The sequence below is a fragment of the Onthophagus taurus genome, chromosome 3, assembly GCF_036711975.1.
Source record: "Onthophagus taurus isolate NC chromosome 3, IU_Otau_3.0, whole genome shotgun sequence".
In the NCBI taxonomy this organism is placed as follows: domain Eukaryota; kingdom Metazoa; phylum Arthropoda; class Insecta; order Coleoptera; family Scarabaeidae; genus Onthophagus; species Onthophagus taurus.
In genome coordinates this window covers 29,497,834-29,524,517 of record NC_091968.1, presented here as the reverse complement: position 1 = coordinate 29,524,517, position 26,684 = coordinate 29,497,834, and the positions used below count along the sequence as shown (strand labels likewise).

General features: G+C 35.4%; 2 protein-coding genes and 1 long non-coding RNA gene across 7 annotated transcripts in view; 1 reads left to right on the top strand and 2 right to left on the bottom strand.

The window, feature by feature from the left end:
* Window positions 1–1,306: 1,306 nt before the first annotated feature.
* The window catches only part of LOC111416101 (TEA domain transcription factor 1 homolog scalloped), a 34,933-nt gene continuing 9,555 nt past the window's right edge, over window positions 1,307–26,684 (top strand). For 4 of the 5 annotated variants that reach the window (XM_023048052.2, XM_023048050.2, XM_071194754.1 and 1 more), the window contains exons 1-3: window positions 1,307–1,477; window positions 8,735–8,806; window positions 23,216–23,334. In XM_023048052.2, the coding sequence (XP_022903820.1) occupies window positions 8,782–8,806; window positions 23,216–23,334 (144 nt within the window). In that variant the 5' untranslated portion in view covers window positions 1,307–1,477; window positions 8,735–8,781. Of the gene's footprint in view, window positions 1,478–1,623; window positions 1,944–8,734; window positions 8,807–23,215; window positions 23,335–26,684 lie in introns of those variants that run through there. The other variant, XM_071194753.1, reaches the window with a different exon arrangement.
* Window positions 2,348–3,031, bottom strand: LOC139429235 (uncharacterized). The gene is made up of 2 exons (XR_011639899.1): window positions 2,756–3,031; window positions 2,348–2,692 (listed from the first exon to the last, which is right to left on the bottom strand). It is a non-coding gene; the product is annotated as an uncharacterized lncRNA (long non-coding RNA).
* Window positions 9,530–14,158, bottom strand: LOC111416102 (uncharacterized). The gene is made up of 2 exons (XM_023048054.2): window positions 12,902–14,158; window positions 9,530–9,661 (listed from the first exon to the last, which is right to left on the bottom strand). The coding sequence occupies exon 1, from the start codon at window positions 13,971–13,973 to the stop codon at window positions 12,927–12,929; it is 1,047 nt and encodes a 348-aa protein (XP_022903822.1). The 5' UTR covers window positions 13,974–14,158; the 3' UTR covers window positions 9,530–9,661; window positions 12,902–12,926.

Here is a 26,684-nt window from a genome sequence, read left to right as displayed (position 1 = left end):
AAATGCATTTTTAAAATAACGTATTTACGCGATTATTTTGAGTTAATTTTGAATTTTTCGATTTTAAATAAGAAGAATTAGAAAATGTAAGGAAGTTTAAAGAAAATTAAAAGAAAGATGTGAAATTTAAAATAGAAAACTATCAAGTTAAATATCCGATAGATGGCGCTAATGTTTAATTGTTCATTTATATATTATATTTATTACAATTCTCCTTTAAATTAATATGTATTTACTAACTCAAAAGAAAATTTAAAATAAATAATTAAATTAATGATTTTCCTTCAAATCACAATCTATTTAGTATTTACCCCCTTTGACCTGTCAAAAAGAAAACTCAAAATGCATTTCTAAAATAACATATTTTCACAATTATTTTAAGTTAATATTGAATTTTTCGATTTTAAATAAAAAGAATTAAAAAATATAAGGAAATTTAAAGAAAATTAAAAGAAAGGTGAAATTTAAAATAGAAAACTATAAAGTTAATTATCCGATAGATGGCGCTAATGTTGATTTATGTATTTATTACAATTTTCCTTTAAATTAAGATGTATTTACTGTCTCAAAAGAAAATTCAAAACAAATAGTTAAATTAATGATTTTCCTTCAAATCGCAATCTATTTAACCCCTTTGACCTGTCAAAAAAGAAAACTCAATGAGCATTTTGAAAATACTCCAACTATTTATTTTGAGTTTTCTTTCGAGATAGTAAATACATAGTAATTTAAAGGAAAATTATGATAAATAGTAAATTTTGAATTTTCCGATTTTAAATAAGAAAACTTACAGAATATAAGGAATTTTAAAGAAAATAAAAAGTTAGAAAGCAAATTTAAAACAGAATACTATGAAATTAATTATTCGATAGATGGCGTTTGTTGCTGCGTAATGTTTAATTGTTGATTAAGTTGCAATAAAAACCATATATTTATCATAATTTTCTTTTAAATGACTATGTATTTACTATCTCGAAAGAAAACTCAAAATAAATAGTTAAATTAATGTATTTTCATGATCATTTCTATAATAAAAATGATTTTTATTTGGTTTAAATTCTTTTTTAATTGCCGTCATCGATTCGGAGTTTAAATTAGAGAATAAATATATTATTTATATTAGAGATAAATAAATTTTAACTAAACTAAACGGGAAATTTTAATATATTTAATTATATGATTTTAAAATAAAAGATAACTGTAAAACATTTCAAAATTAAATCAATAGATGTCTTAAACCTTATGGTCGGCCATTTTGAGCATGCGTATTATTATTTGATGGCGGTGGGGCTCGGGGGGCAAACTCGCTGTGGAGCGCTTACCATGCGCACGTCAGGTGCGCCGTAGCGCTCGCGTTGTCCAGATTCTTTGTGCCATTCTTCGCATACCAATAACCGACGGACGGCGAGTGTTTTTGGGACGAAAACCAACTGGTGAAGCGAAAAACCCTTCAGAACGAGCGGATCCAACGGCTGGGGTGAGTACGGACCCGTTTCCGGGCCGAATCCATACAGTTCGCGCCGGCTTTCCGCGAAAAACCGCCGCAGAATGTCAGTTATGCGTCCACAATTCCAACAATACTTTACATACTTGACGTGCTTGCGCCGTATAGACGTCGCTAGTGTCGCGACCGAAACCCAAATCCCCGAAAACGCGTTTTCAGTAAAGTTTTTTTATTACCCTTTTTCCACGTTATAATAACTATATCATTTCTTTATGTTGGTTTGAATCGGTCGTTTATCGAATTGATTCTTCGACCGTTTGCCCCAAGCACAGTGAAAACCAGTGGTCAGTGGCTTGCGATGCTATGGCTGTCGCGAAGTAAATAAATAAGCAGTGATGTGCGTTTACCCTCAACAATAATAATAATGTGATGTTGTAATATTATACCAATATTGTGTGGTTACCTTTATCGTACACAGGTACAAAATGATCTTAAATAGGTAGGGAATCATTTAATAATTATCTATAATAATATTTATTATATTACAAAGTACAAAATAAAAATTGATTCATTAATGTATCAAGTTTTCTTGTTGAGGTTATGTCACCCATTTTTTCGTAGTGTTATTGTTGTCATTATTTTTAACTTTATTATTATTCTTTATTTACTTAAACTAATTCAAGTATTCTTATAAAAAAGGATTGTTATTTAAAAAAATAAAAAGATTTGTTGTTAAAACGTCATTTAATAACCTAAAATTAAGAAATGTCAAATATGACAAAAAAATATAAACAATCTTTTTCTAGGAAATTTTATGATTAAACCTAACTTATTTATACATTACCTTAAAATAAACATGTTTTCCTTTAATTTAGTTAAATTATAAAGTAATTCAAGAAAACGCAATTTTTAAATTTTTTATTAACATCAAATGTCAAATTTTTTAAGACGTCATTTACATCTAAAAATTATTTCATCTAATTTTAGATGAAATGTCACAATCCAATAATTATAATTTAATTTAGAAAATTTTCCGTAACCTGTTGCTTTTTGAACCGCATTTCCCGTCGGATATCTATCTCCCCTTTTCTCTCATTTTCAAGTACCTAGGGATTTGTTTGTCGTTTATTTTGCACTTGGAAAATACGCGCGCTCTATCGACACTACGAGGATCCTAATTTTAGATCGGATAGAAATAGAGTTTGTTCGCGCTATAAGAGAACCTCCTCTCCGAGAGTCTTCCATACTCTAAAATGTCAAAGTCACATTGAATAAAAAAATAATAATAAAACTAACGTAAAGTAGACATACAGTTGTTCACAAACAACTATACATACAGTTGAGTATACATACAGGGGAATGGAAGATATGTAGATAATTGTGAATCTTTCAAATAGTTATTAATTTATTTTAAAGGTTGTGATGTATAAAACACATTTCCATAGAAACCAGGGCGTACCTACTTACTTTGTACCACATAAAATGCAACATCTCTGAATATTTCGGGTTGTAGGAGGTATTAGTTCTAGTAACGTGGTAGGTAGCGCTAGTTAACATCAGATATCACTATGTTCTATATTTCTATTGAACTAACACTAGACCTAGAACTCGAAACATCCGGTTTAGTCGTCTTGAGAGACGCACGGCTAAACTCCAATGTTTCTGGTTCTAGGTCTAGTGTTAGTTCTACTATTTGTTAAAAATATACCACAATCTAATGCTAAATAACAATTAAAACTAGAATTAACACTAGACCTAAAACTAGAAACATTTGGGTTTAGCCCCTTATCTCTCAAGACGGCTAAACCCGAATGATTCTAGGTCTTGTGTTAGTTCTAGTGATAATGCTAGTGTAAAACTAGAACTAACACTAGACCCAGAACTAGAAACATTCGGGTTCAGCCGCATATCTCTCAAAATGGCTAAACCCGAATGATTCTAGTTCTAGGTCTTACGTTAGTTTTAGTGACAGGGCTAATGCAAAAGTAGAACTAACACTAGACCCAGAACTGGTCTTGTGTTAGTTCTAGTGATAATGCTAGTGTAAAACTAGAACTAACACTAGACCCAGAACTAGAAACATTCGGGTTCAGCCGCACAGCTCTCAAAATGGCTAAACCCGAATGATTCTAGTTCTAGGCCTTACGTTAGTTTTAGTGATAGTGCTGGTGTAAAACTAGAACTAACACGAGACCTAGAACTGAAAAGTTCTAGTGATAGTGTAAAACTAGAGCTAACACGAGACCTAGAACTAGAAAGTATGGGGTTTAGCCGTGCGTCTCTCAAGACGACTAAACCCGAATGTTTCGAGTTCTAGGTCTAGTGTTAGTTCAATAGAAATATAGAACATAGTGATATCTGATGTTAACTAGCGCTACCTACCACGTTACTAGAACTAACAATACCTCCTACAACCAGAAACATTCAGACATGTTGCATTTGCACGGCGAAAACTCAACCTTCCGACTGTGTTCTGTTTCCAACAAGATAATGATCCTAAACTTACTTCATTCCTTGTGAAGGAATGGTTATTATACAATACTTCAAAACAACTAAAAACACCACCACAGTCTCCGGATTTTCTATTGAACATTTATGGGGAGAAGTTAAGTTTCAGTTAAAAAAATAGCAAGTTCCGAAACAATAGTGAATTGAAAATCCACCAAAAAGTTAGTGGACTCTATGCCACGGCGAATGCAGGCGAGAATTGACGCCAATAAAGGGCCTAGTGCATATTAAAACAATACCAACCTAAACTTAATCACTTCTACTTAACTGCTTTGCACAAACTTTAAAATAAATTAATAATTATTTGAAATATTCACAATTATCTACCTTCCATTCTCCTATATTCTCAATTTTGTGAACAAGTGTAAGTTGTTTTTAGAATACGTTGTTATTAAAAAAAAGTATTCAATCAATTTCAAACAATAACAAGTAGTCCTACCGGTAAATAAACGATAACGTCCTTAATAAAACGTGAATCGGCTCAAAACCTATTCTTATCGTTCCTCAGTAACCGATAAGATATAGTCGGAGTAGTGAAGGTCGTGAGTCACCTTTGATATAATAAGAACAGGTGATAAAGATTAATTGAGAAAAAAAAATATAAATAATTTAATCTTTTTTATAAAAACTTTTTTCTTTGCATTAAATGTTATGATGGAGAAGTTTATATAGGGAATGATAAAAAGTGCAATATCGATTGAAATGGGGGATTTGGGGGGGTGGAGTACAAACGGGACGGGTTGGGAACGCAAAACCCCGGTTCGGGAATTCCAGGTGAAATGCCAAAGTTATACTCACGTTTGCCGGATGTTGTGAATTATTCCGGCCGAAAACTAGAAATTAAATTCGTTGCCCGTCGAACATCTCTTTCGAAACGACCCAGGAATTTGTTAAATTAATCCGACGCTTATCCCTCTATTCCGATTGTGATTTCATTTAGAAATCAAAATCAAAACGTTGTTAACCGAAATAAAAAGACATTTCTTATTTAATGTGATCTTTTAAAAATTAAACGTTTCTAGTTTAAAAATGACGTTTCCGAAATGTCAAATTGACGTATAGATAAAAATTTGCAAACTTTAGGGGTTATTTGTTTAAAATAACAGTACACATCTTTATGTGTAACTATGTTGACACTTTTAAAATTGACATTTCTGATGGACCAAGTGATATTTTTATTGACTGCATTAAATAATAAATAATAACTTGAAACATGACATTTTAAAAATTGAAAATGACACTTTTAACTTCAAGAATGAACCTTAAAAATTACTATTCTAATATGAGGACGTCGATTCAAACTTGTTAAATGCCGTTTAATCTTTAAAAAGGCATTAAAAGGTGACGTTTTAACCTTAACCATAAAATTTTTGTTTTGAAAATGACATTTCTTATTTGACGTTTAAGTAAAAAAAGTTAAAAAATTACATTTCAAACTTAACGTGACATTTTAAATACAAAATCGCTATTTATACCTTGAAATAGTATGACATAAAACATAAAAAACGCTACTTCTTATTTGACAGATGGCATTTAATTCTTAAAATTCTCATTTGAAAATGACATTTCAAACATGACAGGTAATGTTTAACCACTGTACTAGATTGAAAATGACATTTGACATTTGAATTTTAAACACAATTTTTCTAATTTGAAATTGACGTTTCCAACCTTACCTGTGACTTTATTAAATTAAAAATGACATTTCTAACCTGACATCTTGACGTTTTAAAAATAAAAAATGACATTTTAAAATTGACATGTGACGTTTTGAATATAAGAAACACAATTTTGAAGTTGACAGATGACATTTAATTCTTAAGTATAATTTTTCTGGTTAGAAAATGACATTTCAAGCATGACAGGTGACGTTTAAACTTTAAGCATAACATTTTATTTCAAAATGACGTTTCAAATCTGACAAGTGACGTTTAAAAATAAAAAATGACATTTAAATGACAAAAAAATCGTTTATGTATTATATTTAAGACTGTTTATTATTAAACAAGTGCTTTTTTAACATGCATAAAATGATCGGATTATGATTAGAAAAGATCGCCTGAGGTGAGATGAAATAAAGGGCGCGGTTCGAGAGAGTCTCGGACGGTTAACGGTACAGGCGCCTACTGCTACGGAGTCTCTACGTTTTGCCTGTCGTCGTCGTCTGGATCAAATCCTTCCTTCATCGGCGGCGGCGGAGGCTGAACCGTTCGAAATGAGCTACTTGTTGAATGGCGCCCGTTCGGAGAGTTCCCGTTTTCCTATTTCCTCTTCATCCCACACCCTTTAAAAACACCTGTTAATGTAATATTTTATTTTAAAAGACTTCAAAATTTATATAATATTAGTTATTTCTATGTAAATGGGTAAACGAAGAAAGGGCTTTCGTCGTAGATTGGAACGATTAAAAGAAAGAGAAAAAGACGATGGAATAACCGCAATGTCCAGTCGATCAGAACGGGCCTCCGTGTTTAATAATAACCCAACGCGGTTTATTTATTCCCCCCGTTTAAACTTATTTCTCGATATTAGTAGTAATAGTAAACGGTGTCCCGTAAACGGGCGATTGTGTTCGCTAATTACGACCGTATGACGCATTTAAACCGGGAGACCGTTTCGCGACCCGAGACCACTTTCTAACGGTGGGAAACAGACATTGCACTAAAAACGGTTAAAACCTTTTTATTCTATTATCGATTATTTTTTCTCTTTTCATTTTCAATTTTCAATTAACCGTTAGATTATAACTTTATAACAGGGCAATTAATGTTTTTTTTAAATTTAACCATGCTTTCTTATACACGTGGTTAAAATCGCGGTTCATAATAAATCCAATAATAAAATTGTAGGTAATAATATCGTGTGACTCACTGGTTTAAACCATAAACGAGAAAGAGACGGAAAGAAAAGTACATTTTCTTAAAAATTAATACAGTAAAACCTCGCTTAAATGTCACATGTCAAGTTTCAAATGTCATTTTTTAATTTTAAACGTCACTTGTCAAATTAGAAATGTCATTTTCAAATTAGAAAAATTGTGTTTATCATTCAAATGCGATGTGTCAAGTTGAAAATTTCGATTTTATATATAAAATGTCACCTATCAAGTCAGAAATGTCATTCTCAATCTAATATAGTTATGATTTAAATCTAAATCTATCTGTCAAATAAGATTTGTTGTCATTTTTATATTTTGTCATATTATATCCAGGTATAAATAGCAGTTTTTTATTTTTATTTTTAAAACGTCACATACATATCAACTTAGAAACGTCATTATCAAAGTAGAAAAGTAACGTTTAAGGTTTAAATATCATATAATGACGTAGAAATAATGATTTAATTTTTTAAATGGCACACTTCAAGTTTGAAATGTAATTTTTTGTACTTGAACGTCAAATGTCATTTATGAAATGTCATTTTGATAATAAAAAATGTTATGGTTAAGGTTTAAACGTGACCTGTCATGTTTGTAATGTCATTTTCAAATTAGAAAGTTATATTTAATAATTAAATGACATCTGTCAAATAAGAAATGTGTGTTTTATGTTTTATGTCATACTATTTCAAGGTATAAAAAGCGATTTTTTTATTTGAAATGTCACATATCAATTTTGAAATGTCAGTTTTTATTTTAAAACGTCACATATCAACTTAGAAACGTCATTACCAAAGTAAAAAAATAGCGTTTAAGGTTTAAATGTCATATATTGACGTAGAAATAACGATTTAATTTTTTAAATGTCACACGTCACGTTTGAAATGTAACTTTTATATTTAAACGTCAAATGTCAGATTAGAAATGTCATTTTGAAAATAAAAACGTTATGGTTAAGGTTTAAACGTCACCTGTCATGTTTGAAATGTCATTTTCAAATTAGAAAGTTGTATTTAAGAATTAAATGCCATTTGTCAAATAAGAAATAGGGCTTTTATGTTTCATGTCGTACTGTATCAAGGTATAAATAACGATTTTTTATTTAAAATGTCACATATCAAGTTTGAAGTGACATTTTTTCTTTTTAAAACGTCACATATCAACTCAGAAACGTCATTATCAAAGTAAAAAAGTTGCGTTTAACGTTTAAATGTCATATATTGACGTAGAAATAACGATTTCATTTTTTAAATGTCACATGTCAAGTTTGAAATATAATTTTTTATACTTAAACGTCAAATGTCATATATGAAATGTCGATTTGATAATAAAAAATGTTATGGTTAAGGTTTAAACGTGACCTGTCATGTTTGAAATGTCATATTCAAAATAGAAAGTTTAAGAAATGTCATTTTGATAATAAAAACTGCTATGGTTAAGGTTTAAACGTCACCTGTCATGTTTGTAATGTTATTTTCGAATTAGAAACGTTAAATTTAAGGATTAAATGTCATCTGTCAAGTTTGACGCGTTATTTTTGATTTCTAAATGTCACATGTCAAGTTAGAATGTCATTTTTAAATTAGAAAAGTTATGTTTATGGTTTACATGACAACTGGCAGGTTTTAAATGGAAAAAATTTTCCTGTTTATTCTATCTTGTCCGTACAAGTCCATTATATCGAGGTTTTGCTGTACTTTAATGATTTATATTTTTTGCACTCGTTTTAATTTTTTATCGTTCAAAAAAAAGAATGCGAACTATTGGAATTTAATAAAAATATTTTGCGCGTTATCGTTTTAATTGAATTTCTGGAACGTTCGTTATTTTTTTAATTTTTTCATAAGTTTTTTATGTTCATACTGACAATTTTGAAATTTTTATTTATTGATATTTTGTTACAGCGATCTAAGGCGGAAAGAGAAACAGCAACTTTGGGAGGAAACGTGACATGAGCGCACCCTTCCTCGAGAAAGGTCAGTTTATTAATTATGCTTATTATTTGCTTAAAAAGGAGCTTTTTGTTGTTATAAGGTACTTGCAACAATTTAACGCGTTTTTACGATAAGAAAACTCGGGTAATGATAAGAGAAAAATTTCGATGTTGCAAGTTACAGTAACAGAATAATATTTTTTGCTCTATTTTCCAACAATTTTAAATAAATAGAAAAAAAAAGTTATTTTCTAAAGAATTTATTTTTTTAACTTTAAGAAATCAATAAAATAGTTCATTAAACACAAAATGACGGTGAAAATCGCTCGTTCACTTACTTTACTTCCCGATTTATACTAATTAACCAAATTAACCTTAAACTGGTTTTAAAAATGATTACAACTCGATTTCCGTTTTGCGGAGAGACACTTTCACATGCATTTACCGTCGGTTGATATTAATTCATTTGATTTACGAAAAGAGCATTGGGGGGGTTATTGAAACGAGGGGCTTGGAGGGACCACAACGACGGAACGAGGAACGTCAGGAATGAGGGCCCCGTTCAGGTGCTGCAGGAGTCCGGAGGCTCCGGCATTCGATCGCCGACCATAATTAATACGAACAAACAATACGGGGCCGAATGCCGATCGCCGCGCTGCGCGGCTCCGGTCCCTTTGTTTTTGTCCCGACGACCAAAGGGCCCCCCTTACACATCTCCTGTCCCCTCAACAAACCCACAAGAGAAACAGATTCAAAAACAAACAGATTCATAGTTTCAATTTTATTATTTTCACTGTAACGGTTAGTAATATAAGAATAAAGAATCAATTTTATGACAGATTTTTTTCATTTTAGTTGGGACATCATCTTGTTTTCTTCTTGGAGCGTGCATACAGTTCTAAAATTAAAAAAAGAACATTAAAACAAGTTGTTTCGCAGTTAAATCTTCAAGATTTCGTTTACAATGTAATTTATCTGAAATAAATGTCTCGATAAAGCATTTTGTCTTTATTGTATTTAGACAGTTAAAACGGGGCCGAGGTGCTACAATTGATAACACGTTAATACAAAGTTGATGTGATTTAGCGCCTCGGATTAATCGTTAAGGAGCGTACAATCTTTGTCGTTATTGACAAAAAATTAGTTAACATACAGGGTGTCTCAGCGAGACCGGTCATTGGACGTTTCTGGGGTTCTAGCCAAACAAAAAATTTGAGAATGCAGACTTAAATATTATCAATTACGTTCTCTTCATCTAAAATATTTTCAGATTTCTGGCACTTCCGGTTATACCGGAAGTCGCCACCTACTTTATTTTTTTTAAATGGAACACCCCTGTATATTTTTACATATTTGGATTTGTCTGTTTTCAAGGTTTATAAATAACTTTACTTTTTGGAATTTGATTCGGCCGTTCTCGAGTTATTCGATTTTTTCTAGAAAAATCTGCTCCAACGGACATTTTTTCAAAAAATCATAGAACACTCAATTTTTGATATATCAATTTAGGATTCAGAACATGCTTAAACAACATGATGGAGTATGTTTTGGTGCCGAGAACGACTGTCTAGATCGTTTGGTCACTTTACTATGATACGTTAACTTTTCGAAATTTGGAAGCACCATAACTTCATTTTTTTAAATGGCACCCCCCATAATTTATTACTTAGTCGTCTTCGGCGTCTCATTTTACATCTTTTATATTCCATATGTCCTATGCCTAACATTAATAGTTTGAGAAATAATTAGGGTTTTTTGAAAAATGCTCACATATCATATGGATATTAACCTAGTGTGCCATGGAAAACAAATGTTTAATGACTTATTGATAAACGTCAAAGTCTAATTTAGGTTGTTTGATGCTTGTGAGTCTAAAACCAGTTAAAATGGATATTAATAACGTAAATAATGTTTATACAAATGAAGAAATCCATAATTTATTTTTTGTGCACGAAAAGTGCGACAAATTAAGAATTTTTTGATTTGTGTAAATATTACTTTCGTTATTGTTATCGATTTTAATTCGTTTCAGTACTAATATTAAGGGACATAACAGATAATTATTAGCTCACATGCATCAAGTGACGTAAACAAGTGAGTCTTTGACAAGAACTCATTGAGAAGGCTTGTTTTTCGTGGCACACTAGGCTAAATATCCATATGATGTGTGCATTTTTCAAAAAACCCTAATTATCTCCCAAACTATTAATATTAGGTATGGGTCATATGGGATATAAAAGATGTAGAATGAGACACCGAAGACGACTAAAAAATAAAATATGGGGGGTGCCATTTAAAAAAATGAAGTTACGGTAGTTCCAAATTTTGAAAAGTTAACGTGCCATAGTAAAGTGATCAAACGTTCTAGACCGCAGTTCTCGGCACCAAAACATACTCCATCATGTTGCTTAAGAATGTTCTCAATCCTAAATTGATATCCCAAAAATTGAGTGTTTTCTGATTTTTTGAACAAATGTCTGCTGCAGCAGATTTTTCTAGAAAAATTCGAATAACTCGAGAACGACCGAATCAAATTACAAAAAGTAAAGTTATTTATAAACCTTGAAAACAGACAAATCCAAATATGTAAAAATATACAGGTGTTCCATTTAAAAAAATTAAGTTGGTGGCGACTTCCGGTATAACCGGAAGTGCAAGAAATCTGAAAATATTTTAGACGAAGAGATCGTAATTGATAATACTTAAGTCTGAATTCTCAAATTTTTATTTTCGCCAGAACCCCAGAAACGTCTAATGACCGGTCTCGCTGAGACACCCTGTATAATGTAACGCCTCAGCCGTAATATAAATGAACGGATGCTTATGAAGCCGAGGTCGCTTGCGGCCGAGGCAGCATAGTATATGTTACAATATTGTACCTATATGGTGTTAATGAGCACGCAATATACATTGTAGATTTAAGTCGAGATTAATAGGATATACAGCGTGTCCCGTATCTTCCGCATCAGAGCATTATACGGTTGTAGAATACATTATTCTGAAGCGATCTTTCTAATAAATTTTTTTCGAAATGTTTATAATAACCGCACGGGAACTGTTTAACAACGACCAATAACGGACGACTTTGATTCACCGAAAAAGTTTATTTCTCTTTCCGTGACGAATCTATTGGTGAGTACACGTGGGAAACGAGTTATCATCGGCGTAGCGGACCGGCCGAAGGAGGCACCGACTACCTGAGGCTGATTTGCGATCTGCTGATTGGACGAAAAACAGTTCGCTTAAACAGTTCCCGTGCGGTTATTATAAACATTTCGAAAAAATTTTATTAGAAAGATCGCTTCAGAATAATGTATCGTACAATCGTATAATGCTCTGATGCGGAAGATACGGGACACGCTGTATATTATATATTTATCAAAGTTATGTTTTTCTAATTTTTTAGAGCGATTTAGGCGAACTATGAATTAAAAAGAAAGAGAAATAAGCCATGATCCATAATCGGAAACGATAGTACGTTCCAAACAGAACGTCGCGCCTTTATTTCACCTACATAAAGAAATAAAGGCGCGACGTCCTGTCTGGAACACACACCAGTACCATCTTTTTCGAATGGTTGAAACTCCCCTAAGTGCTATAATTAATACCATATTAAGATGGTTAACAAGCAATGTAGCGCCTCGACACCAAGCAACCTCGGCTTAATCTCATTCTCTGTTATCAATTAAGCCGATTCACTACATTATGTTGTTTTTATGCGGTATCAAATGTATCACCTCGGCTTAATAAGGTGATAATTTATTTCTTTATCTCTGTTTTTGTAATTTCTTTATTTTTTTGCGTTTCGTATTGTAATTAAATAATGATTTGATGAAAAAACAGCTTAGGTTAAATCAATTTTCTTTTTTATTCTTATAAAAAAGAAAAAATAAAATCAACTTTTATCTCTAACGTAATTCTTTGCGAATTAAGAAGAAAAACGGGTATATCACCGAGAGACATAGACGTGTCCTCTCCGGTTCTCTTTGGCGCGCGCGATTCTTAGAACCGAGACCGCGACGACGACGTCGAAACGAAAATGCCACGACGCGGCTGCATTACGAAGATTCTTCCGCGGCAATTATACCCCGTTTCTTTCGCCCGGAATCCGTTCGTTACTATTTCTTTTTCCACTTACACGACGCCGCTTTGGTTGTTGCCGTTCAAGCCGAAGACGACGAAGACGATGTTGGCGTCTTCGCACTCTTCGTCATCGATTCTTTTGAAGCACCCAAATTTGCGTCCGTTTCAAATTCTTTGCTACATTTGATTTCCTTTTTATCCTCTTCGACGATTTTTCTAAACGCGTCATTTTCGTCAACATCTTCCGCCTCGACTTCGAGTTTTTTAAAATGATAGTTTCTTTCTTGTATTTCTTGATTGGTTTCGAAATCTACAATTTCCCCTTTTAATTTTGGTTGATATTCTTTTATTGAACCGCTCGTTTCAACTGGTTGTGATGCATCATGGGTTTTTAATGTTTCATCTTCTTCTAAGTTTGATTCTTCGATGATTTTATCGCAAAGTTCTAAAGCTTCTCGGACGAAAGCCATCTTTTTTTGTTCTGTTGAGCTTCGAAGGGCATTTAAAACATACTCTGGAGATGGTTCTTGTTGGAGTTGTTTTTCTTGTAGTTGTTTTTGTTGCGTCGTCGATTTTTCTTCGAGATAATTTTTGAGTAACGTGACTTTATTTGGATTCATATCTTTTAAATCGTTGTCTAAAAACTTTTTGAAATTCCTTTCTAAAACGGATCGATGTTCTTTCAATAGATGCAATAAAAGCACTTGTCTTAACGTCTCATCGTATTGACCCTCTTCCATTGTACCTCCTAATTCGTGAAGGAGTTCATCTTTTCCTTTTGGTACTATCTCGTTTTTCTTCATTTTTTTCGGGTCGTTGTAGTAAATATTAATTGTGTAATTATTTCCCGGTTTTTGTGGCGTTTTTGGGAAATTTGAATTTGAAAGTCTCGTTTCTTCGATCGATTTGATTTTATCTGTAGGGTATTCTTGAAAATCGCTATTTTTCCTTATAAAATCCCACATATGTTTAGGGTAGCGGTGTTGTTGTTGTTGGTGGTGGTAGTGATGATGACTTGTCGCTCCAAGTTTACTTTTTAGGGTCCTCCTGGTCGTCCTGTACAATGTTTTCCAACTCAATTTAAAAAGAGGGGTGAGTTGTGATTCATCCAGTTTTATATAACGCATAACTACGCTTGCAGTCAAACCCGTTCTTCCAGGAAACTAACGCAGGAGTCCCTTGAGTCTCCTGTTTTATTTTTTTTTATTGAAATAATGCACTGAAATTTTTTTAACGAAGTTCTTATCGTTTGGTTTCCAAAAATCTACTGTCCAAGTCAAAATTTTTAATTTATACAAAAAATAATTACAATAATTTCTATGGTTACCACTTATAGCTGTTACATGGTTTTTTGATGATTATTTTCAAATCGCTAAGGGAGCGGAAGAAAACTTCGAGATAGAGAAAAATTAGTTGAATTTCAGCTCTAAAGAAAAAAATTAGAAATATACTTTTCTAATACGTATATGTATTTAACCTTTCAACAACTTCAATAAAAATATACAACAATCTAGCGCTGAATGACAATATGGGCGAGGCACTGATTTTGATGTATCAACACAAAACCGTCAGTTTTCAAGCATTTTAACGCCTCCCCTGCATGCAACCTCAGCGGATTAAGGAGAAATCATACATTATCCAATCTTGGCAAAGATATAAAGGCTCCTATAAGAAAACGTTTATCATCAAATCGCCGAGGAAGCTTGTGAGCGAGGCACTACAATCCCCAAAGTTGACTATTTCGTGTTGATATATCAAAACTAGCGCTTCGCCCGCAAGCGACCTCGGCGATTTGAGACGAAATCGTTCCTTTTATATCTTTATAAAGATATAAAGTTTTCCTTAAAAAACATTTAACGTCACTCTGCCGAGGTCGCTTGCGGACGAGGCAGTAGAACTTTTTGGAGCTGATTATTACGTGATGATATATCAAAACTAGCGCCTCGCCCGCAAGCGACCTCGGCGATTTGAGACGAAATCGTTCCTTTTATATCTTTATAAAGATATAAAGTTTTCCATAAAAAAACATTTAACGTCACTCTGCCGAGGTCGCTTGCGGACGAGGCAGTAGAACTTTTTGGAGCTGACTATTGCGTGATGATTTATCAAAAGCAGCGCCTCGCCCGCAAGCGACGTTGGCAATTTGAGACGAAATCGTTCCTTTTATATCTTTATAAAGATATAGTTTTCCATAAAAAAACATTTAACGTCACTCTGCCGAGGTCGCTTGCGGGCGAGGCAGTAGAACTTTTTGGAGCTGACTATTACGTGATGATTTATCAAAAGTAGCGCCTCGCCCGCAAGCGATCTCGGCGATTTGAGACGAAATCGTTCCTTTTATATCTTTATAAAGATATAAAGTTTTCTATAAGAAAATATTTAACCTCACTCTGCCGAGGTCGCTTGCGGACGAGGCAGTAGAACTTTTTGGAGCTGACTATTGCGTGATGATTTATCAAAAACAGCGCCTCGCCCGCAAGCGACCTCGGCAATTTGAGATGAAATCGTTCCTTTTATATTTTTATAAAGATATAAAGTTTTCTATAAGAAAATATTTAACCTCACTCTGCCGAGGTCGTTTGCGGGCGAGGCAGTAGAACTTTTTGGAGCTGACTGTTTCGTGATGATTTATCAAAAGTAGCGCCTCGCCCGCAAGCGACCTCGGCGATTTGAGACGAAATCGTTCCTTTTATATCTTTATAAAGATATAAAGTTTTCCTTAAAAAACATTTAACCTCATTCTGCCAAGGTCGCTTGCGGGCGAGGCAGTAGAACTTTCTAGAGCTGACTATTTCGTGATGATTTATCAAAAGCAGCGCCTCGCCCGCAAGCGACCTCGGGGATTTGAGGCGAAATCGTTTTATATCTCTATAAAGATATAAAGTTTCCTATAAGATAACATTTAACCTCATTCTGCCGAGGTCGCTTGCGGGCGAGGCAGTAGAACTTCCTAGATCTGACTATTTCGTGATGATTTATCAAAACTAGCGCCTCGCCCGCAAGCGACCTCGGCGATTTGAGATGAAACCGTTCCTTTTATATCTTTATAAAGATATAAAGTTTTCTATAAGAAAATATTTAACCTCACTCTGCCGAGGTCGCTTGCGAGCGAGGCAGTAGAACTTCCTAGAGCTGACTATTTCGTGATGATTTATCAAAAGTAGCGCCTCGCCCGCAAGCGACCTCGGCGATTTGAGACGAAATCGTTCCTTTTATATCTTTATAAAGATATAAAGTTTTCCTTAAAAAACATTTAACCTCATTCTGCCAAGGTCGCTTGCGGACGAGGCAGTAGAACTTTTTGGAGCTGACTATTGCGTGATGATTTATCAAGAGCAGCGCCTCGCCCGCAAGCGACCTCGGCAATTTGAGATGAAATCGTTCCTTTTATATCTTTATAAAGATATAAAGTTTTCTATAAGAAAATATTTAACCTCACTCTGCCGAGGTCGCTTGCGGACGAGGCAGTAGAACTTTTTGGAGCTGACTATTACGTGATGATTTATCAAAAGTAGCGCCTCGCCCGCAAGCGACCTCGGCAATTTGAGATGAAATCGTTCCTTTTATATCTTTATAAAGATATAAAGTTTTCTATAAGAAAATATTTAACCTCACTCTGCCGAGGTCGCTTGCGGACGAGGCAGTAGAACTTTTTGGAGCTGACTATTACGTGATGATTTATCAAAAGTAGCGCCTCGCCCGCAAGCGACCTCGGCAATTTGAGATGAAATCGTTCCTTTTATATCTTTATAAAGATATAAAGTTTTCTATAAGAAAATATTTAACCTCACTCTGCCGAGGTCGCTTGCGGACGAGGCAGTAGAACTTTTTGGAGCTGACTATTACGTGATGATTTATCAAAAGTAGCGCCTCGCCCGCAAGCGACCTCGGCAATTTGAGATGAAATCGTTCCTTTTATATCTTTATAAAGATATAAAGTTTTCTATAAGAAAATATTTAACCTCACTCTGCCGAGGTCGCTTGCGGACGAGGCAGTAGAACTTTTTGGAGCTGACTATTACGTGATGATTTATCAAAAGTAGCGCCTCGCCCGCAAGCGACCTCGGCAATTTGAGATGAAATCGTTCCTTTTATATCTTTATAAAGATATAAAGTTTTCTATAAGAAAATATTTAACCTCACTCTGCCGAGGTCGCTTGCGGGCGAGGCAGTAGAACTTTTTGGAGCTGACTATTACGTGATGATTTATCAAAAGTAGCGCCTCGCCCGCAAGCGATCTCGGCGATTTGAGGCGAAATCGTTCCTGTTATATCTTTATAAAGATATAAAGTTTCCTATAAGATAACAGTTAACCTCATTCTGCCGAGGTCGCTTGCGGGCGAGGCAGTAGAACTTTCTAGAGCTGACTATTTCGTGATGATATATCAAAACTAGCGCCTCGCCCGCAAGCGACCTCGGCGATTTGAGACGAAATCGTTTCTTTTATATCTTTATAAAGATATAAAGTTTTCTATAAGAAAATATTTAACCTCACTCTGCCGAGGTCGCTTGCGGACGAGGCAGTAGAACTTTTTGGAGCTGACTATTACGTGATGATTTATCAAAAGTAGCGCCTCGCCCGCAAGCGACCTCGGCAATTTGAGATGAAATCGTTCCTTTTATATCTTTATAAAGATATAAAGTTTTCTATAAGAAAATATTTAACCTCACTCTGCCGAGGTCGCTTGCGGACGAGGCAGTAGAACTTTTTGGAGCTGACTATTACGTGATGATTTATCAAAAGTAGCGCCTCGCCCGCAAGCGACCTCGGCAATTTGAGATGAAATCGTTCCTTTTATATCTTTATAAAGATATAAAGTTTTCTATAAGAAAATATTTAACCTCACTCTGCCGAGGTCGCTTGCGGACGAGGCAGTAGAACTTTTTGGAGCTGACTATTACGTGATGATTTATCAAAAGTAGCGCCTCGCCCGCAAGCGACCTCGGCAATTTGAGATGAAATCGTTCCTTTTATATCTTTATAAAGATATAAAGTTTTCTATAAGAAAATATTTAACCTCACTCTGCCGAGGTCGCTTGCGGGCGAGGCAGTAGAACTTTTTGGAGCTGACTATTACGTGATGATTTATCAAAAGTAGCGCCTCGCCCGCAAGCGATCTCGGCGATTTGAGGCGAAATCGTTCCTGTTATATCTTTATAAAGATATAAAGTTTCCTATAAGATAACAGTTAACCTCATTCTGCCGAGGTCGCTTGCGGGCGAGGCAGTAGAACTTTCTAGAGCTGACTATTTCGTGATGATATATCAAAACTAGCGCCTCGCCCGCAAGCGACCTCGGCGATTTGAGACGAAATCGTTTCTTTTATATCTTTATAAAGATATAAAGTTTTCTATAAGAAAATATTTAACCTCACTCTGCCGAGGTCGCTTGCGGACGAGGCAGTAGAACTTTTTGGAGCTGACTATTGCGTGATGATTTATCAAAAACAGCGCCTCGCCCGCAAGCGACCTCGGCAATTTGAGATGAAATCGTTCCTTTTATATTTTTATAAAGATATAAAGTTTTCTATAAGAAAATATTTAACCTCACTCTGCCGAGGTCGTTTGCGGGCGAGGCAGTAGAACTTTTTGGAGCTGACTGTTTCGTGATGATTTATCAAAAGTAGCGCCTCGCCCGCAAGCGACCTCGGCGATTTGAGACGAAATCGTTCCTTTTATATCTTTATAAAGATATAAAGTTTTCCTTAAAAAACATTTAACCTCATTCTGCCAAGGTCGCTTGCGGGCGAGGCAGTAGAACTTTCTAGAGCTGACTATTTCGTGATGATTTATCAAAAGCAGCGCCTCGCCCGCAAGCGACCTCGGGGATTTGAGGCGAAATCGTTTTATATCTCTATAAAGATATAAAGTTTCCTATAAGATAACATTTAACCTCATTCTGCCGAGGTCGCTTGCGGGCGAGGCAGTAGAACTTCCTAGATCTGACTATTTCGTGATGATTTATCAAAACTAGCGCCTCGCCCGCAAGCGACCTCGGCGATTTGAGATGAAACCGTTCCTTTTATATCTTTATAAAGATATAAAGTTTTCTATAAGAAAATATTTAACCTCACTCTGCCGAGGTCGCTTGCGAGCGAGGCAGTAGAACTTCCTAGAGCTGACTATTTCGTGATGATTTATCAAAAGTAGCGCCTCGCCCGCAAGCGACCTCGGCGATTTGAGACGAAATCGTTCCTTTTATATCTTTATAAAGATATAAAGTTTTCCTTAAAAAACATTTAACCTCATTCTGCCAAGGTCGCTTGCGGACGAGGCAGTAGAACTTTTTGGAGCTGACTATTGCGTGATGATTTATCAAGAGCAGCGCCTCGCCCGCAAGCGACCTCGGCAATTTGAGATGAAATCGTTCCTTTTATATCTTTATAAAGATATAAAGTTTTCTATAAGAAAATATTTAACCTCACTCTGCCGAGGTCGCTTGCGGACGAGGCAGTAGAACTTTTTGGAGCTGACTATTACGTGATGATTTATCAAAAGTAGCGCCTCGCCCGCAAGCGACCTCGGCAATTTGAGATGAAATCGTTCCTTTTATATCTTTATAAAGATATAAAGTTTTCTATAAGAAAATATTTAACCTCACTCTGCCGAGGTCGCTTGCGGACGAGGCAGTAGAACTTTTTGGAGCTGACTATTACGTGATGATTTATCAAAAGTAGCGCCTCGCCCGCAAGCGACCTCGGCAATTTGAGATGAAATCGTTCCTTTTATATCTTTATAAAGATATAAAGTTTTCTATAAGAAAATATTTAACCTCACTCTGCCGAGGTCGCTTGCGGGCGAGGCAGTAGAACTTTTTGGAGCTGACTATTACGTGATGATTTATCAAAAGTAGCGCCTCGCCCGCAAGCGATCTCGGCGATTTGAGGCGAAATCGTTCCTGTTATATCTTTATAAAGATATAAAGTTTCCTATAAGATAACAGTTAACCTCATTCTGCCGAGGTCGCTTGCGGGCGAGGCAGTAGAACTTTCTAGAGCTGACTATTTCGTGATGATATATCAAAACTAGCGCCTCGCCCGCAAGCGACCTCGGCGATTTGAGACGAAATCGTTTCTTTTATATCTTTATAAAGATATAAAGTTTTCTATAAGAAAATATTTAACCTCACTCTGCCGAGGTCGCTTGCGGACGAGGCAGTAGAACTTTTTGGAGCTGACTATTACGTGATGATTTATCAAAAGTAGCGCCTCGCCCGCAAGCGACCTCGGCAATTTGAGATGAAATCGTTCCTTTTATATCTTTATAAAGATATAAAGTTTTCTATAAGAAAATATTTAACCTCACTCTGCCGAGGTCGCTTGCGGACGAGGCAGTAGAACTTTTTGGAGCTGACTATTACGTGATGATTTATCAAAAGTAGCGCCTCGCCCGCAAGCGACCTCGGCAATTTGAGATGAAATCGTTCCTTTTATATCTTTATAAAGATATAAAGTTTTCTATAAGAAAATATTTAACCTCACTCTGCCGAGGTCGCTTGCGGGCGAGGCAGTAGAACTTTTTGGAGCTGACTATTACGTGATGATTTATCAAAAGTAGCGCCTCGCCCGCAAGCGATCTCGGCGATTTGAGGCGAAATCGTTCCTGTTATATCTTTATAAAGATATAAAGTTTCCTATAAGATAACAGTTAACCTCATTCTGCCGAGGTCGCTTGCGGGCGAGGCAGTAGAACTTTCTAGAGCTGACTATTTCGTGATGATATATCAAAACTAGCGCCTCGCCCGCAAGCGACCTCGGCGATTTGAGACGAAATCGTTTCTTTTATATCTTTATAAAGATATAAAGTTTTCTATAAGAAAATATTTAACCTCACTCTGCCGAGGTCGCTTGCGGACGAGGCAGTAGAACTTTTTGGAGCTGACTATTACGTGATGATTTATCAAAAGTAGCGCCTCGCCCGCAAGCGACCTCGGCAATTTGAGATGAAATCGTTCCTTTTATATCTTTATAAAGATATAAAGTTTTCTATAAGAAAATATTTAACCTCACTCTGCCGAGGTCGCTTGCGGACGAGGCAGTAGAACTTTTTGGAGCTGACTATTACGTGATGATTTATCAAAAGTAGCGCCTCGCCCGCAAGCGACCTCGGCAATTTGAGATGAAATCGTTCCTTTTATATCTTTATAAAGATATAAAGTTTTCTATAAGAAAATATTTAACCTCACTCTGCCGAGGTCGCTTGCGGGCGAGGCAGTAGAACTTTTTGGAGCTGACTATTACGTGATGATTTATCAAAAGTAGCGCCTCGCCCGCAAGCGATCTCGGCGATTTGAGGCGAAATCGTTCCTGTTATATCTTTATAAAGATATAAAGTTTCCTATAAGATAACAGTTAACCTCATTCTGCCGAGGTCGCTTGCGGGCGAGGCAGTAGAACTTTCTAGAGCTGACTATTTCGTGATGATATATCAAAACTAGCGCCTCGCCCGCAAGCGACCTCGGCGATTTGAGACGAAATCGTTTCTTTTATATCTTTATAAAGATATAAAGTTTTCTATAAGAAAATATTTAACCTCACTCTGCCGAGGTCGCTTGCGGACGAGGCAGTAGAACTTTTTGGAGCTGACTATTACGTGATGATTTATCAAAAGTAGCGCCTCGCCCGCAAGCGACCTCGGCGATTTGAGGCGAAATCGTTCCTTTTATATCTCTATAAAGATATAAAGTTTCCTATAAGATAACATTTAACCTCATTCTGCCGAGGTCGCTTGCGGGCGAGGCAGTAGAACTTTCTGGAGCTGACTATTTCGTGATGATTTATCAAAACTAGCGCCTCGCCCGCAAGCGACCTCGGCGATTTGAAACGAATTCGTTCTTTGTACATTTTTGTAATGATACAAAGTCTTCTATAAGAAAACATTTACCTCACTTTGCCGAGGTTGGTTCGGGGTTAGCCGCACGTTTCTCAAGACGGCTAAACCCGAATAATTCTAGTTCTAGGTCTTGTGTTAGTTCTAGTTTTAATTGTTAAGCAGCGCTAGACCAAGAACTAGAATCAATTGAGTTTAGCCGTCTTAAAAGAGACGTACGAATAAACCTAAATGTTTCTAGTTCTAAGTATAGCGTTAATTTTACATAGCAATAGTGCTAGTGTAAAACTAGAACTAGTGTTAGTTCTAATTGTTATTCAGTACTAGATTACTACATACAATCATAACTTGAACCAGCACTATTCAACAATTCTGTAGTAGTGCAGTTCGAGTTACAAAAAAATCGAAAATTATTTGACTTAAACAATAATTCGAAATATAGAAGTTCGAATTAGGGGAATTTCGCTGTATTTAATTTAAACAAGTTGATTTCCCGCTAGAATGTGACGTCATCACTTACTCCAAGCGTAACTAAGGTGATTTGAGAGACGTTATCAAACGCATTTAAATTTAACATCTAAGAATTAATTCGATTTATTTTTGAAAATAATTTCTTCCTATTATAAAATATAGATATACGTATATACACGTATTAAGTACCTATTAATTTTATATTTGTACAATCTTGATCTATTGAACACATGTCGACAGATGTTTTGTGGAGAAGGTTTTAATTGTTTTGCAATCAATAGATTTTTTTGTAATTACTTTTTATTGATACTGTACATATAAGATGGAAAAATGAAATTCTTATGGAACGAAAAAGAATTTGTCCTTGTAGCCGTCGCGAGAAATGCAAATAATATGCAGATTCGTCCTCGTAGATTCTAACTGTTAGGGGGTTTAGGGGGTAGATGGCGAGACGCGTATATGGTCGGGGGATCGAGGTCCTTTCACCGCTGGACTATATACCCACATTTCCGTAATGGGGCGCGCTACGCGATATTGCGGTGCATTCCTCACTCCGGCCATCATTATGGGGTAAATTTACAGATGGCGGAGTCTCATAGTTGGAAAAACCAAAATAGAGAAACATCAAAAAATATATTGTCTCGTAAAAAGTAAAACTGATTATTTTGTGCTTGGTTGATACTGAAGTTTCTTTTAAAAGGAAGTATGTAGTTCCAAGTTAGTTGAATTTTACACATGATGAAACGTTTAAGGATTGCGGACGAGGGTCTTTTGGACAAGGGAAAAGGACAATAGGTCCGCTTTAATAACCGTCCGGTCATAGATCATGTTTGCCGTATAGCGGCGCTTTATCATAGCGTGGGGCGTCGTCGGCGTTAATATTTCCGGGAGGTGCCTTAGGAAATTTATGACCTTACGGGGGCAATATCGACGATTATAGTCTTAAATTTACACGTCCCGTCATTACAAAATGAACAATTACACCGTTCGATTACTCATTTAAACTTTTTTGTCTTCTTTTCACTAAATAAAAAAAAACCGTTTCGTTAATGATTAATTTTTGTTTCAGGTAGCGTTGTATCACCAAGCACGATTAGTTCCCCTTGGACTCCGGTGACCGGACCGTCAGCGGACGCGAACGGTCCGGTCCAAGACACTAAAAACTTGGACGTCGGAGATGTCAGCGATGTAAGTTTAAAATATTAAAAGTTCTTCTTTAAACGTCAAGGTACAAGTGTAGTGTGCAGAAGTGTAGAAAAAGTCATTAAAACGTTGATTGCATTATGTACAAATATTAAAACATTTTAATACAGCATTATTAAGATGCCGAGGCAGCTGGGCTGCCGAGGTAGTGGGTTTAGTGCTTAAAAAAACAGATATAACATTTTAATACAGTGTTATTAAGAAGCCGAGGCAACTATGTTGCCGAGGTAGTAGTTCCAATAATTAAAAAGCAAATATTAAAACATTTCAATACAGCACCATTAAGATGCCGAGGCAGCTGGGCTGCCGAGGTAGTGGATTTAGTGCTTAAAAAGTAGATATAACATTTTAATACAGTGTTATTAAGAAGCCGAGGCAACTGTGTTACCGAGCTAGTAGTTTTGTTGCTTAAAAAATATATTAAAACATTATAATACCGCGTTATTAAGTAGCCGAGGCAGCTATGTTGCCGAGGTAGTAGTTCAAGTACTTAAAAAACAAATGTTAAAACTTTTAATACAGTATCATTAAGATGCCGAGGCCGCTGGGCTGCCGAGGTAGTAGTTTTAGTGCTTAAAGACAGATATAACATTTTAATACAGCGTTATTAAGAAGCCGAGGCAACTGTCTTGCCGAGGTAGTAGTTTTATTGCTTAAAAAATACAGGGTGTCTCAGCGAGACCGGTCATTAGACGTTTCTGGGGTTCTGGCCAAACAAAAAATTTGAAAATGCAGACCTAAGTATTATCAATTACGTTCTCTTCATCTAAAATATTTTCAGATTTCTAACACTTCCGGTTATATCGGAAGTCGCCACCTACTTTATTTTTTTAAATGGAACACCCTGTATATTTTTACATATTTGGATTTGCCTGTTTTGAAGGTTTATAAACAACTTTACTTTTTGCAATTTGAACCAGCAATTCTCGAGTTATTCGAATTTTTCTAGAAAAATTTGCTCCAGCGGACATTTGTTCAAAAAATCAGAGAACACTCAATTTTTGAGATATCAATTTAGGATTCAGAACATGCTTAAACAACATGATGGAGTATGTTTTGGTGCCGAGAACGGCTGTCTAGAACGTTTGGTCACTTTACTATGGCACGTTAACTTTTCGAAATTTGGAAGCACCATAACTTCATTTTTTTAAATGGCACCCCCCATATTTTATTACTTAGTCGTCTTCGGCGTCTCATTTTACATCTTTTATATTCCATATGTCCTATGCCTAACATTAATAGTTTGAGAAATAATTAGGGTTTTTTGAAAAATGCTCACATATCATATGGATATTAACCTAGTGTGCCATGGAAAACAAATGTTTAATGACTTATTGACAAACGTCAAAGTCTAATTTAGGTTGTTTGATGCTTGTGAGTCTAAAACCAGTTAAAATGGATATTAATAACGTAAATAATGTTTATACAAATGAAGAAATCCATAATTTATTTTTTGTGCACGAAAAGTGCGACAAAGTTCTTAGTAGAACTTGCAGAATGTTTAATGAAAATTATCCACATTTATCTCCGATGACAAAAGGTAAATTTAGAGGAATAGAAGCAAATTTTTTGCATTTTGGACGAATTAATCACGTGTTAAACTGACCAAAAAATGTAGTAGATAATGCAACGGAAGAGGTGAATACTTTGGCTTATTTCGAGCCCAGTCCCAACACCTCAATTCGAGCTGCCAAAGAAGATCTGGGAATCATACTACGAACTTTGTCGCGATTTTCATGCAAAAAAAATAAATTAAGAATTTCTTGATTTGTGTAAATATTACTTTCGTTATTATTATCGATTTTAACTCGTTTCAGTACTAATATTAAGGGACATAACAGATAATTATTAGCTCACATGCATCAAGTGACGTAAACAAGTGAGTCTTTAACAAGAACTCATTGAGAAGGCTTGTTTTTCATGGCACACTAGGCTAAATATCCATATGATATGTGTGCATTTTTCAAAAAACCCCAATTATTTCTCAAACTATTAATATTAGGTATGGGCCATATGGGATATAAAAGATGTAGAATGAGACACTGAAGACGACTAAAAAATAAAATAAGGGGGGTGCCATTTAAAAAAATGAAGTTATGGTACTTCCAAATTTTGAAAAGTTAAGGTGCCATAGTAAAGTGATCAAACGTTCTAGACCGCAGTTCTCGGCACCAAAACATACACCATCATGTTGCTTAAGCATGTTCTCAATCCTAAATTGATATCCCAAAAATTGAGTGTTTTCTGATTTTTTGAACAAATGTCTGCTGCAGCAGATTTTTCTAGAAAAATTCGAATAACTCGAGAAGGACCGAATCAAATTGCAAAAAGTAAAGTTATTTATAAACCTTGAAAACAAACAAATCCAAATATGTAAAAATATACAGGGTGTTCCATTTAAAAAAATAAAGTTGGTGGCGACTTCCGGTATAACCGGAAGTGCAAGAAATCTGAAAATATTTTAGACGAAGAGATCGTAATTGATAATACTTAAGTCTGAATTCTCAAATTTTTATTTTCGCCAGAACCCCAGAAACGTCTAATGACCGGTCTCGCTGAGACACCCTGTACAGGTTGTCCCGTTAAGCGTACGGAGCGGCTGTATCTCTAGAACGTTAAGGCCTAGAAGTTTGGGAAAAAAATCCTTATAAGCAAAGTGACCAAGAGAAATAGCTGGAAATTATTTTGAAGTTCGTAATTCGACCGCTAGGGGGCGTAACTGCCATTGAGCAACATAAAGTACCCGCTATCTCAAAAATTTAGACGATGAGCTATAATTTTGACAACATCATTTAATAGCTTGGATAATACCGCATCGCTTTTGTTTTGCAATATTTCTCATATCTGTCATAATAAGGGAGGGGGAGGCCAATGCGTTTTCAAATGTTTACATTTTAATATCTCCTGGACCATTCAACCGATTTGAATGTTTTCGGTGTTGTTTGAAAGAGTATTTTATGCTCTTTTTAATGATATTTTCAGTAAGAAATGTCTTCTTCCGTCTGCTTTAAAACAAATGAGCTAGAGGACGTTATCTGCAGCGATTACATATTTTTGTGATTTTTGAAGAAAAGTTAAATGGAACGATACTATTTACTTCACAGACCCTTAGTCACCTTAAAATTTGCTAAATTTTAGTGAAAACCGCATCTCGATATCGCCACCCGATATCGCCACCCGATATTTCGAATTATAGAAGAAAATGTTAAAAACTCGAGTGCTATCAATCGGATCCAGTTACCTTATCGACAAAAACAAATCACATAACCATGGTAACTGTAAACATGTCATTTACTAACGCAGAAGCGTATGATAGAGCGTATGATGATTTATTT

Coding starts and splice junctions, on each gene's coding strand:
- LOC111416102 (XM_023048054.2), bottom strand. CDS start 13,973: ATGCGTTATATAAAACTGGATGAATCACAACTCACCCCTCTTTTTAAA.